A 14,048-nucleotide genomic window follows, 5' to 3' on the forward strand; every position below is an offset into this window, starting at 1 on the left:
ACTTAACCGAACAAGATTAAGGCCACGAAACGCTTCTTCCTCCTCTCTTTCTTCTCTTCCTTCCTTTATTTTCTTTCTTTCTTTCATTTTTTTTATTTCTCACGTTTTGAATTGTATGGGAGAGGTGTTGTGCGCACATACATATAGGTTTTAGGTATTTGATTCCTTCTCACTTTCTATTTTCTTTAATTTAGTCTATCTCTTTTCCTATGTGACATGATTCTATTGGTTAAAATATTCATTATGATGTGGCAAAGACTCCTTTAAAGAAAATAACACTAATTTTAATAAAACTAGGATGTTAAATTAAACAAATGGGTCGCACTTTCCCTTAAAAAATACAAATCCCGTAATTATCCCGTTCCCTTATGGTAAATGGGCTATAACTTCACAAAATTATGTCCAAATCGCGAAATCTTGGGACTGTTGGATAGATAATTAGATAGATAATTGAAAAATCCATCCAAAGAAACCAAAATAAAGTCAAACGGACAAGATTTGATGCCCCAAAATTAAGCTACAAATAAAGTGATGGGAATTCACTATGAGACCTCGATTTTCCGAAATCTCTTAATCTCTTGAAGATTAAGTGGGATCGATACTCAAGTGACATGATGTGTCACACACTCAAGCTTGATCGACAATCCGAGGGATCCGGTAATCAATCCAACGGTCCGAAAGACTCGAAATCACAAATCTAGACCATTGATCTTTGATCAAAGGATATATGGCCAGGAATTAATTAAAATTTTTTACTTTTCCTACCCTTGATGGGGCCGGATATTACATTCTACCCCCTTAAAGGAATTTCGTCCTCGAAATTCAACTCCCTAAATTCCCTTAAGTTAACAGTTTTTCATGTGATAAAGTTACAAGTCTAAGGTTATATGCGAATAACACAACCAATGGAGAGTGTACCTCTCTAAACAACTTAAAAACAATTCACAAGTTAGATACGGTTTATGAATTTGAAGGAAAAAATTAATAGTTAATAAACAATGTATTATGGAATTCATTAGTTCTGTATGTCTTTTAAGTAAATAACACATTATGTAATTTAGTTATTACACAAATAACGCTTTATGATGCGATGCTGGTCCATTATTGGTATTATGATCAAGTTATATATGTTGGTGTTGTGTTTTCCTTTTAAGTGTATTATGAAAATCATAAGGGAGGTGCATAGCTTTTAATTAAGTTCTGTCTAACTACCCTTTCCTAAGACGTACCCATACTCATACCGTATCAAATTTCTTGAAAACGTAAAACAGCTCATTTTATTATGTGGGACCATATATCCTTCGATCAAAGATCAACGGTCTAGATCTGTGAGTTTGAGCCTTTCAGACCGTTGGATTGATTACCGGATCCCTCGGCCCTTCGATCAAGCTTGAGTGGCTGACATATAATTTCGCTTGAGTATCGATCTCCCTTGATCTTCAAGAGATCAAAAGATTTCGCAAAATTGGCGGCTCATAGTGAATTCCCACCACTTTATTTGTAGCTTAATTTTGGGGCATCAAAACTTGTCCATTTGACCTGATTTTGGTTTCTTTGTATGTGTTTTTCAATTATCTATCCAACGGGCCCAAGATTTTACAATTTGGACATAATTTGGTGAAGTTATGGCTCATTTACCATAAGGGTATGGGGTAATTATGGGATTTGTAATTTTTAAGGGAAAATGGGACCCACTTGTTTAATTTAACATCCTAGTTTTATTAAAATTAGTGTTATTTTCTTTAAATGAGTCTTTGTTACATCATAATTAATATTTTAACTAATAGAATCACGTCACATAGGAAAAGAGATAAATCAAATTAAAGGAAAGAAAAAAAAGAACAGAAAGGAAGAGAACAAAGAGAGGAAGAAGAAAAGTTTTGTGGCCTTAATCTTGTACTGGTAAGTGCCCTAATCATTTTTTTTTCTTTCTAAAGTGTATTTGACAAAATATTTAGGGTTTCAATCAATATTTTTGACTAGTTATGAATAATCTACATGATTTTTGTTAATTGTAGGGCACATAAACATGATTTTCGTAATTAAATTAATCCAAGATCATGATTTTCGTATTTATTTTTATCCTTAAAAATTGAACGATTTATTTGTAGTAAAAATAATGATTTTCGCATTATTAATTGAAGGCAAAAATCCAAAAGTTGAAACTTATCTATTAAAACATGATTTTCAAATTTATATAACCATAGAAATTTAATGTTAAATGATATATTAAAAAATAGTATTTTCGGATTTGATAAATCCAAAAAATAAAAACAGTTAATATATATTAATTAAAACTATATTTTTGGATTTAAATAATCGAGAAAACAAAACAGTTAAATAAAATATATTAAAAACTCTATTTTCTGATATTTAATAATCCAGAAAATAAAACAGTTAAATAAAGTATATTAAAAATTGTATTTTCAGATATTTAATAAGTCCTGAAAATAAAATAGTAAAAAATATATTGTAAAAACTGAATTTTCAGATGTTTAATAAAACTAAAAAAAATATAGCAAATAAATAGTTTAAAAAGCGTAATTTTCACATATACGTTAAATCTGAAAATTTATAGTGAAGTAGATAAGTTAAAAAGATATGGTTTTCGCTTATTATAGATTTAGAGAAAAATTAAACAATAGGTATGTATATTTGGATTAAAAAAATTATGAATTTAGTATATGTGTGTTTGTGAGAGAGAGAAAGAGAGAGACTGGATTTACAAGTAGAGTTTGTAGAGAGGTGGTTTAAGTAAGACAACACTTAAACACAAAAGACTTATATAACTTACCCTAAAAGGGAGACTTAAAGACTTTGGAAAACTTGACATATGTGATTCCTTATATTTTTCAGGTTGTTCTTATTCTCTTATGACTTAGAGAAATTGTAGATATTCGCATAACTCAGGTTTAAATTCAATGTAGTTGACGATACTCTAAACTTATACTCTTGGACAATGATTGATTTAAGGGCGATGATATTTTGACCCCCTGCAGTACGCATTCGCCCCCCTTTTAACGTGATCTGACATCAAAAAGTGTTAAAGTTGCCCATTGTTCATGTTATATGGGGGTGAATGCGTACTGCAGAGGGGGTGAAAATATCATCTTCTTTAATTTAATTGTATACAATAAAGATTCTTGTGGTTCATGATAATTACTTGTGGGAATAACTACTTCTCAATGATATGCTTTTTACTCTCTTATTTTGCCATGTTAGTAGCATGTAATTGATTCTAAATGATGCCATGCCCACAAATAATGACATGCTAATGCTTACAAATGATGAAAGACTATGATTCTTTGTTAAAGCAAAATAGTTTGGGAGTAAGAAAATTTACTAATGAATATCTTTAAGATATTGGAAATGGTTGATTTACAAGAAAAAACTGGCAATAAATAATGGAAATAAAGGCATTGGGAATTATGATTGGTGGATTGAGTGGAGATATGAGTCGTCCAGGAATAATAAAATTCCGCGTCGGCCTTGGGTTTTAGTACACATCTTTTTGCGGTAAATGCATCCTCTTAGACCTTGATGTCAAGAGGCGGAGTGACCATTAAGCACGTCATAAAAAGTCATCCATGCCCACTACCTATACGCAATGGTAGTGGAACGTATTGGAAGTAAGATAACAAGCTATGGGGAGCTGGATTGCCTTGGGGGAGTCGTCTCATGCATTAAATTAATAATAAACATAAGCCTCTTCAATGTAAAAATGTTGTATGTTTTATGAGATCAGCTGACTCACGTTGATGGATTCTATGGCATGCTCCTTTATTAATATTTCATGTTTCAATTGGAAATAACTATTATCACATTTCACTATTGAATTGAATTGTATGCTTTTAAATTCAAGAGTTGTTTAATTATATTTGTTTAAGTACCAAATAAATCTACATAGTTCTTTGAACTAATACCTAAAAATTCCCCACAGGTTTTGCTACAATGGACGACATCGAGAATAAATGAGGAGAGTAGAAAGAACGTGTCGAGTCATTGGAGTGTCTAATCTCTTTTTCATTTATATTAGTGACGTCAGTTTGCTCTTGCTAAACTCTCCAAGTTTGATTTGGATCAATATTACTTGAATTTATTTATAATTTATCAATGTAAAACAAATTATTTCACATTTTTATAGGAGTTGCATTTAGTTTCCGTCTTTGGTAGCGATTCAGGTTTCTCTTGAAATCCAGGTCGTTACAGTTGGTATCAGAGCCTAAGATTTAGATCCCTAGGGCTAGTATCTAGAAAAGTTGAGAGATGGTAAAACTAGGCAAGGAGCACATAGGATTGACACAACAGATTCTTGTATGCCGGGGACGCCTGGTGAGCACATGATTTACTTGTGTTGTGCCGCATGACAGACTCACGTGCACCGGGGACGCCTGGTTCGACATGTGAGCGAGTTATGTCGGCAGAAGCCAAGAAGGTTAGCTGGGAGCTCCAAGGGCAATTTAGTCTTCTCACATAGATTCAGAGTGTGTCTACTACCTTGCGTTGTGCCAACAAGGACGTTGGGCCTGAAGGGGGGTGGATTGTAAGATCCCACATAATAAAGTGAGTTGTTTTAGGTTTTCAAGAAATTTGATACGTTATGAGTATGATACGTCTTAGGAAAGGGTAGTTAGACAGAACTTAATTAAAAGCTAAGCACCTCCCTTATGATTGTTCATAATACACTTAAAGGAAAACACAACACCAACATATATAACTTCATAAACCAATAATGGACCAGCATCGCATTATAAACGTTATTTGTGTAATAACTAAATTACATAATGTGTTGTTTACTTAAGATACATATAGAATTAATGAATTTCATAATATATTGTCCGTTAACTATTAAATTTTTCCTTCAAATTCATAAACTATACCTAATTTATAAATTTTTTGAAAGTTGTTTAGAGATGTACACTCTCCATTGGTTCTGTTGTTTGCATGTCACCTTTGACTTGTAACTTTATTACCTGAAAAAAAAATTGTTTACTTAAGGGAATTTGGGGAGTTGAATTTCGGGGACGAAATTCTTTTAATGGTATAGAATGTAATACCCGGTCCCATCAAGGGTGGGAAAAGTTAACAAATTTAATTAAATTGTTAACTTTTCCTACCCTTGATGGGGCCGGGTATTACACGCTGTCCTACTGATTGCAGGCTAGGCAAAAAGGAATAGTGGGGAAAAGAAAGAAAAGTTGTGTGCATCGTGGTGGTGGTGGTGGGGCGTGGCGTGGGGGGGTGCGGGGGGGGTGTGGGGTGGGGTGTCACTAAGTGGTGAACACCTAAAGGGGGCCAATAGTTTAAAATGTGAGTTAAGTGAGAAAGTGGTGGGCCATGAAGTGAGTTTGTGAAAAGATGGGAAAAATAGAGGCCATTTGTGATGTGGACATCTCCCACATCTAGGCCTAGGAAACTAGAATGTTAGCTGGATCACATCACAGTGAAGAAGAGGCGAACAATTCGTTCGCCTTTGCGTTTTCTACTTTTATTCACTGGATAGCTATCCCCATTCCGAGCGTCACAAAATTCGACGATTATGAACAAAATTCAAACGAAAAGGGATGATGAAATCTGAAAATTTCACTTGGAGATGATGAAATCCAAGAGAAGAAACACATATGATTCAAGCTTGAAGAAGAGGAAGGTAATGAGAGATATCCTACCCGAACTTATACAAAATAAACGACCAATTCAAGTAAGATTTATGAACGAGGATATGAATATCTTCCCCTTTTGTTATTTTTGAAATTTGAACATCGAATGCTTGAAGAAGTGTGTGTGTGTGTGTGGGTGGGTGCGTGGGGGGGGGGGGACATAATATATGTTGGGCCTTCGTCTAAGAGAAACACTCAAGCCAAAACTCATCCCCCCCATGACTCCAAAATACAGCCATCACCATTTTGCATCGCCTTGGCTGAGTTTGAGCTGAGTTGACGAGTTTTGAAACATTGCTTCTAACACTTTCAACCATGAGAAGAAGGTTGTGATGGAGACACAAATTGCCAACGTTGTAAGTGCAATGAACACACTCAAGGAGGATATTTCAAGCTCTTTGATGGGGACCAAAGAGATAAGAGGACCAAGATGGTGATTCTTGACTCGAGGAAGAGGCTATTGGAGTGTTGATCTCTAGAGAAATCACTGAGGTTCGGGTTATAGATCCCAATTACTACGGTGGTGCTAAAGATGCTAAAGACTTGGAGAACTTCTTATGGCAGATACAGTAGTACTTAAAGGCGGCAAGGCTTGAGGAAGAGGACAAGGTGAATACTGACACCATGTACCTCGAAGGATGCGATGCTTTGGCGTAAAAGGTGTATTAATAACATAACGAAGGCAATTTGCAACATCAAGACATGGATCTCAAGAGGGGAATGTAATTTCAATTTTTTCTTGAGAATGTGAAGTACTTTGCTCTAGAAACTTGTGCGACTCATGCACACAATATTGATCCATACGTAAATGGTGTAGTTCGTGACACTCATGCTTGATGTTCCAAACATATCTGAGAAGAATAAGCTCGTCCTTTTTATGTACGGTTTGCAACCATAGGCAAAGTAGAAACTCCCATGCTGTGGAGTGTAGGACATGGTTTCAGCCTTGGCACCTGGCAGTAGCTGGGGTATTATTTGAGTTCACCAGAAGAGGGGAGTTGTCTGATCTAACACTCGCGATGGTAAAGCTTGGGGAGGGGAGGGAGAGCAAACGACGTGTGGTACACCACGAAAATTTAGTAGCAATCGCCTCCGTGTAAAATTTGCTACCCTTCAACCCATTTGTGTAAGCCAAGCTTTGTACATAAATGAAGTTCTGCACAAGCTTAATAAGTAGGTCTTGTTAAAACAAACTAATAAGCTTAGAATTGTGTCGAGAGGCTACAACATTTTGGGGTGATCCTTATCATAAGATGATTGCCATGTGGCACGGTCCAGGCCATTGGTGTAGAGTTGTGGGCCTATAAATGGTTGATAGCTCATCTTTTTTAGAAAACCTTAGAACCTCAGAGATGTAAGCATTTCCATTGTCTTATAAAAGCACTCTTTCCTAGTCCATCTCTTGTGTGCTTCTTTTGGCAATTCATGTTTATTTTTTTCACATCTTCCATGAGGCCAATGGGCTGGCAGATATTTAGCTAGAGGCGTTTCTAGAAAGTATTGTTCATCAGGCAATCTCTGCACTTAATTTGATTTATAGTCTTGTGCTCTTATGGCAATCTGTTATTTTGTTTGGCGTTACGTTCTTGTTTATAATAAATTTGGTACTTATCAAAAAAAATTCGAAGAGATGCAGACAACATTAGTATGCTACTATACTCTTGAATGTCAAATTTGGCTAGCCTGGCACTGATTAGTCAGTCAGCAATGCAGGTGAGGCTCACATCCTACAAATCTTAGTTGGACTAACATATAACTTTCATTGCGACTAGCAGAATGTGATGAAACCAACAAGACCATTCTCTGCATTGTTGATCTGTTTCCCTATTGGGTCGTCATTGATTTCTTGTTTCTTTTTTTCTTTTAAAAAAAATTATGTACCTGCAGGTTTTTGCTTTTACCAAATAGGACCAATTAGAGCTATTTATAATTCCCATTTACAGTTTGAGATTTTTAATTCTATAGTAGAATGGTGATTAATATTTTTACCTAATTAATCAGGCGGTTGACATTGCGAGGGATAATCTAGAGGCTGACACTTCCTCCTATCACTGCAAGTATGTTTTGATGTCCTGTTTTGAGTTTCTTCATTCCATGATTAGAGAAAAGGCCAAAATTTGTGAATATTACCCATTTCTGTTATAATTATCTTTGTTTCTCCGTTAAATGGTTTCAGTGATGTACGGCAAATGCCACTTGACATGATGGATCCATCCCTGGCAATTGGATTTTATTGCCGAGATAAAGGTTGGTTGGCTGCTCTTGATCAGATTTCTTTTACCAGATTTTATATGGTGTAAGCTCGTCTAGTCCAGTATTTTTCAAAAAATTACCGTACAGCCCACACCATAGGACGATCCAAACCGTCCATTTGATGGGCCACAACGTAAATAGGTTGTGCCCTAAAAAACATTTCCATGGGATGATCTCAACATTCTGATCTATTATGCATCTCCTCTATAGATCAGAGGGGTAGGGTCATCCCATGTAATTGATTTTTGGGGCACAACCTATTTATGTTGTGGGCCATTAAATGGACGGTTTGAATCATCCTATGGTGTGGGTTGTACGGTAATTTTTTCAAAAATACTGGACTATACGGACTTACACCATATAAAAACTCTTCTTTTACTATCATTTCAAATTGCTTTTTTCATGACTTTAATTTATTTAATAATGTGCAGATGATTTTGACGACTTCTGTGCACGAGCTTCTGAGCTCGCAGATAAGTCTAATGGTGCACCACTCTTCACAGTGGCTCAGTCCCTAAATATGCCAAAACCAGGCCAACACAAGGATTTGATGGTTGATAAAACTGGTGGGGATCAGGAGACCTTTGATGAGAAGTTGAACAATTGTGAAGGAGACTCTAATGAGGATGATTGGCAACTGTTATGAAGAAGGATCATACACTTCTGAGATTGGGAAGTGTGTTGATATCAGTCAAGTGGGAAGGAATGTGTGTGTGGTGGTTGGCTAAGGCCTCCCTCTGGAAATCCAGAGCCAAATCCCTCTATCTACTTATCTTATCTTTTATATTTGTGTAAGCTGTTTGTTTGATGGTTTTCTTTTCTATTTTAATTTATCAATGATTTGTTAGAGAGGTGTGTAATAAAGCAAAATAGTTCTCCCCATATTATTTGTTATGGCAACCAACCACTGTATGATATGGAGGCCCAGCCCTAATGGGGTTTGGGGTTAAAGAGTTTCAGGCTCAGGCTTCTTGTTCTTCTTTATTCTTCCTTGTCGTTCTTTGGATGTGGGAAAAAATTCTGATGTTTTTCCATGAAAAATGAATATTTCAGTGTTTGATATACTCATTTCGCATGATTCTTTTTTCCAAAATCAGGAATTTTCCTTGTTTTCAATGAAAGTTACAAACCTAATAAACCTTGGAATTTTGTCTCTGCGGAGTATTTTTCTATAGAAAATATTCTCCATTATTTTCTTTTCCCTAGATCCAAATCCCCATAAGGTTTGTCCAAAACCTTAAGATTGGCATTCATTCACATTGTATCTAATCAAATAGTGTTGTCTCGGACCTGCCTCTGAGTTGCATGGTGCAGCCATTGGAAAAAAAATCTCTTCTTGAAAAGGATGGTAAGAAGGGAAATGTTGCATTAGCTGTTTGTTTGTAGTTAGCAAAACATGGATTTTTATTTTTTTTTCTGAAGTTTTTGTACAACTTCGGTACCTTTTCGATGGGACTTTGATACTCCGAAGAAAAGAAAAGAAAATGAAGAAATTCCATATTCCATTTGATATGTTCACTTTTGAAAAAAAAAAAAAAAAACTCCCTGCTTCAATGGAGGCAAAATTTATCTATGCATGGACTTTGGTTAACTCATATTTCATGCATTCTTTTCCAAAATAAGAAAGGGTGATGATATTTTCACCCTCGCCCCCTGCATTACTTGCACGCCCCCTGATAACGTGATTTGACATAAAGTTGCTCACTTTTCACGTCAAATCAGGTTATGAAGGGGGTGTGCAGGTAATGCAGGGGGGATGAAAATATCATCTCCCATAAGAAATATCAATGTATTTAAGGGAAATTACAAACCTACTCGCCCCTGGATTTTTTGGTTACTTTTCTGCATATCCAAGACAACCCCTATAATTCTCTTTACCATGGATTGTTTTCCTTTATTTTTTGCTCTCTACTGAGTACCTAACCAACATACCAAAAGCTCAAGAGCTGATGGAATGTGTTAGGCTAGGTCTTTTAAACCTTTTTCATATCAGGCCAAGTGCCACCTAGTCCTTTACCAAGGCAAGCCCTCACTTAGGACCATAGCATTTCACCACACTTTTGCATATGATGTCCTCGACACTCCGGCTTTTTCCTCCTAGCCCTTTCCACACATCGTCCCTTCCGCAGCAGCCTACCCGGGGATAACTTCACTCGGGTGGCTTTAATTTTGGCTTTTTTACCATGCATTCCTCTCCATGGGTCACCTCTTCCTTGAGTTGAACACTAAACATGATAGCTACTCTGATACCAAATGTTAGCACATCATCCCTTCCGCAGCAGCCTACCCTGTGGTAACTTCACTCCGGTGGCTCTCATTTTGGCTTTTTTTACCATGTATTCCTCTCCGTGGGTCACCTCTTTCTTGAGTTGAGGGCTGCTCTTATACCAAATGTTAGGCACCTAATAAATACGCCAAAAAGCTCGATGGAAGGCATAAAGCTAGGCCCTTTAAACCTGTCCTCCCATACCGGGAGAGATCTATCTTAGTCTCATTCCAAGGGCATGCCCCCTAATTAGGACCGTAACACCTTTCATCCAAACTGTTACAGACCTGAAAAAGTCTCACTTTTCGTAGGGTTACTTATCTTATTTCCTCCGCCCCTTGCCATTTTACCCTTTGAACTTTAATAAAGTTTTCTCTGTGATTATACATTAACTTCAAAAGGAAGAATGAGTTTTCAATCATTTGGTTAACTAATTTCCATGATTTCTTCTCCCCAAAATTTTTTAAAAAAATTATTAGAATGTTCCAAGTAAAGCCCTCTTTATAAGTCCCCACCTCTCGTCCAACAGCCCACTTTTTATTATTTTTTTTCGATGACATAGGGTATCCCCATCCCATTTAGGGGGATCCGAACTTTCATCTATGGGGAACAAGTCCACAACACCAGCCTACGTGCCAACCCCTTAGCAGCTAACAGCCCACTTTGTGATGGCTTTTACTGTAGTCACTAGCCACTCTCATTCTGTGACTCCAAAACATAGGACATAGGCCATGTCTGGCTGGATTTTTTTTTGTCATGATAAAGTAGCGTTTCCAAGTGAGACAGGGCAGGTGAGAATTGAGAGGGCAATTTTGAGATGAGGCTGAGAAGTAACTAAACATCAGGAAAAAAATCTATCCGTTTTTAGTAGTGTTTTGTTTCCTGATTTTTAGCCAGTTTCTCACCACTTGATACACTTGTTTCTAATCCTGATTTTTAGCCACGTCACCACTTGAAGACACTAGTCTATCATGGGGAAAAAAAAATTCATGGCAGCCAAACGTACCCACAATGTTGTTTCTTACAATTATTTACTAGCCAACCAGGCAGGATCCTAACACTTTTTATTGGATTTTTTTAGGTAAAATAAAAAATTACGACATTAGGTTAACTAATTTTCCAAGGATATTTTATTCAAAATAAAAAAATTTCCTATTTTCAAGGAAAATTGCAAACCTACCATTTGGTTGCCAGTAAAAATTTTGTCCTAGGAAGTTTTAGTAAAATTTTGGTCCCATCCCATGTTTGGTTGCCTTTTAGCACTAGAATTTTTTTAATCCCACTCTTGTAATGATTGCCTTTTCATCCCATCCCAAAATAATCCCAGGAACCAAAATAATCCCAGGAACCAAAAATAAGCTTGAGAAGAATTTTTTTTCTTCCCAACAGTTCAAGCAACCAAACAAAGTTTTTTTTTCCCACCATAGTCTGGTCAACCAAACATGGGATTTTTATTTTACCGGGATACTTCTAGGACTTTTTTTTCCCCACCAATCTCCTTGGATTTTTTTTCTCCCACATAAATCCCAGGAACCAAAAAAAAACCAGGCAACCAAAAAGAGCAGGGAAAATGATTTAAAAAATGGGTCTTTTAACTAAAATTATGAAAATGGTACTTTTTCTAAATTATGAGAAAGGGGTGAAGCGGATCCCAATACATTTTTTAAGACAAGAATGCCCTTTACTTGGTTTTCCCTTCACCAAGGTAAGAAACAGATCCCAATGCATTTCACCAACCCTTTTCAACTTTTTTACCTTCTTCCCCACGCCAAGTACTGAAACTCCATTGCCTTATGTAAAAATCCATTAAAACTCCATTGAAGACCGCTGAAACTCCCCTTGAGAACATGTAAATTTTATTGGCTCTCTTTATTTTCTTTGGATATGAAACCTAAGCTCTGGTAGGTCTATTGTCATACATTTGCTTATGTTTTACATGTTCTTTACAATGTTATGGTGTATTATCATCATCCTCTTTATTTGTTAGGGATTTGTTTTGGTTTTTTGCTATGGTGTATTGTCATCATCCTCTCTCTCTCTCTCTCTCTCTCTCTCTCTCTCTCTCTCTCTCTCTCGCCCTCTATGTTTCTGTTTAGAGTAAAACCCGGATGGAACTCCTATCTATATACAATCAGAACCATTATTTAAACGTGTAGAACCAATATTTAGACCTCGGAACCACCGTTTATATGTAGGAACCAATAATTTGTCCTCGCAACCACTAACTAGTGGTTCCAATGGTATGAATAGTGATTCTGATAGTGGAAATACACTCATGACCCTATCTAAAAGATCAGAAACACTATTTAAACACTTAGATAATCTATTTATACAGTCAGAACCACTATGTAGACCTTTGAACAACTATCTAGTGGTTCCGAGAGTATAAATAGTGAGAATAAAAAGTTATACAGTCAAAACCACTATAAAAAGTGAGAATGAGTGTATAAATTGCGCTTTAAACACTCAGAACCACTAATTATACAGTGGAAACCACTATGTAGTGGTTCCGAGGTATAAGTAGGGGTTCCAAGGTATAAATAGTGGTTCCAAGGTATAAAATAGGGGTGCAAGTTTGGCCCTGTCAGCCCTGACCCGCCCTGAGCCCGAACAGGGTCTGGGTTGGATTTTCCAACCCTAAGGGCGGGTCAGGGTTCATTTTTTAGGCCCTGACTCAGGGGCGGATCGGGTTAAGGGTTAATACCTCGGGTCGGGACCCTAAGTTTTCTATTATAGAATTTAACCATCTGTGCATATTTCTTTTGCTAATGTTTTCTATTATCTTGGATTGATATTTCTTTAGATTATTATTATTAATTGTCTCTGTTGCCCGTCATGTTGTTGAATTCATATTGTCTTATTTTGTTCTCTTTCTTGGTTTATTGATCATTTTTTTCTATATGATATGTGCTTGCTTTATTTTTGGCACTCTTAACAGGTATTTGCACTGGGGTCAATCAGGGTGGGCCAAGGTCGCGCTGAGCCCTGTAGGGTGGGAAATGGGTTGAGGTTTTCCGGCCCTAACTCAGGGTCAGGGCCGAGATAATGGGATCCGGGGTTGGGCTAGGGTTTTGAAAAATCCGACCCAACCCGACCCTGTTGCAACCCTAGTATAAATATTGGTTCATATAGTCTAATAGTATTTCATTGGGTCTCAAAGTTGTCATGAAGGGAGTTCGGGGCCCCTAGTTTCAAAGGTGATTGATTATTGGAGCGCAGAGCTGGTATAGGTTGACTGGAATACGGCACAATTACGCTTCGGAAAACATTGGGAGCTTCATTCAAGTCCACTTCAAATATGGGCAATGGTGAATTAGAATAATGGGTGCTAAGTCCATCGCCATGTCTTCCCTCATTGAGAGGAGCTTCGGATGAAACGGGTAAATTCGGAGGGAGTGTAGAGACAGAATTGATCAGGGAGCCCAAAGCCGATGCAATTGGAGTACAATAAGGAGAGACACCAAGATTTATACGGGCCACATAATTACTTCCTCCAACTTTATATTCTTTAGTTATATTGAGGCCCAGAGAATTAATCACATTATTGTCAAAAAGCATCATCACCAGCTCAAGGTCATCATCATTTCCAAGATCATATAGAATGATTTGAAATGTGTCTAGGATATACCGACATTTTATAGACAGTGCAACTTCAATTCCTATAGTCCCAATTTTGTTGTGAATTAGGGTCTCTAATTCCTAGAATTTAATTTTTCGATTCACTATTAGAGGTATCTTTTTCCCGCCAATGTATTCGAAGGATATTGCATCCTTCAAGCATCCATCAACGTGTAGGATAAAGGAAGCCCTTCGCTCTACCATATTTACAAACCCTACAAGGATAAAATAGGAATGAATGAAACACCTATTTT

The 14,048-nt window shown here is 36.8% G+C and overlaps 1 protein-coding gene across 2 annotated transcripts in view; it reads left to right on the forward strand.

Annotated features, from left to right (window-relative positions):
- The window catches only part of LOC143854846 (cysteine protease ATG4-like), a 31,407-nt gene extending 22,513 nt beyond the window's left edge, over positions 1 to 8,894 (forward strand). For both annotated transcript variants that reach the window (XM_077364952.1, XM_077364953.1), the window contains exons 7-9: positions 7,659 to 7,714; positions 7,834 to 7,904; positions 8,342 to 8,894. In XM_077364952.1, the coding sequence (XP_077221067.1) occupies positions 7,659 to 7,714; positions 7,834 to 7,904; positions 8,342 to 8,556 (342 nt within the window). In that variant the 3' untranslated portion in view covers positions 8,557 to 8,894. The remainder of the gene's footprint in view (positions 1 to 7,658; positions 7,715 to 7,833; positions 7,905 to 8,341) is intronic.
- The last annotated feature ends 5,154 nt before the right edge of the window (positions 8,895 to 14,048 follow it).

The sequence above is a fragment of the Tasmannia lanceolata genome, unplaced genomic scaffold (genome assembly GCF_043159265.1).
Source record: "Tasmannia lanceolata isolate RefF3 unplaced genomic scaffold, GAP_Taslan_0.1 ptg000020l, whole genome shotgun sequence".
Taxonomy (NCBI): Eukaryota; Viridiplantae; Streptophyta; class Magnoliopsida; order Canellales; family Winteraceae; genus Tasmannia; species Tasmannia lanceolata.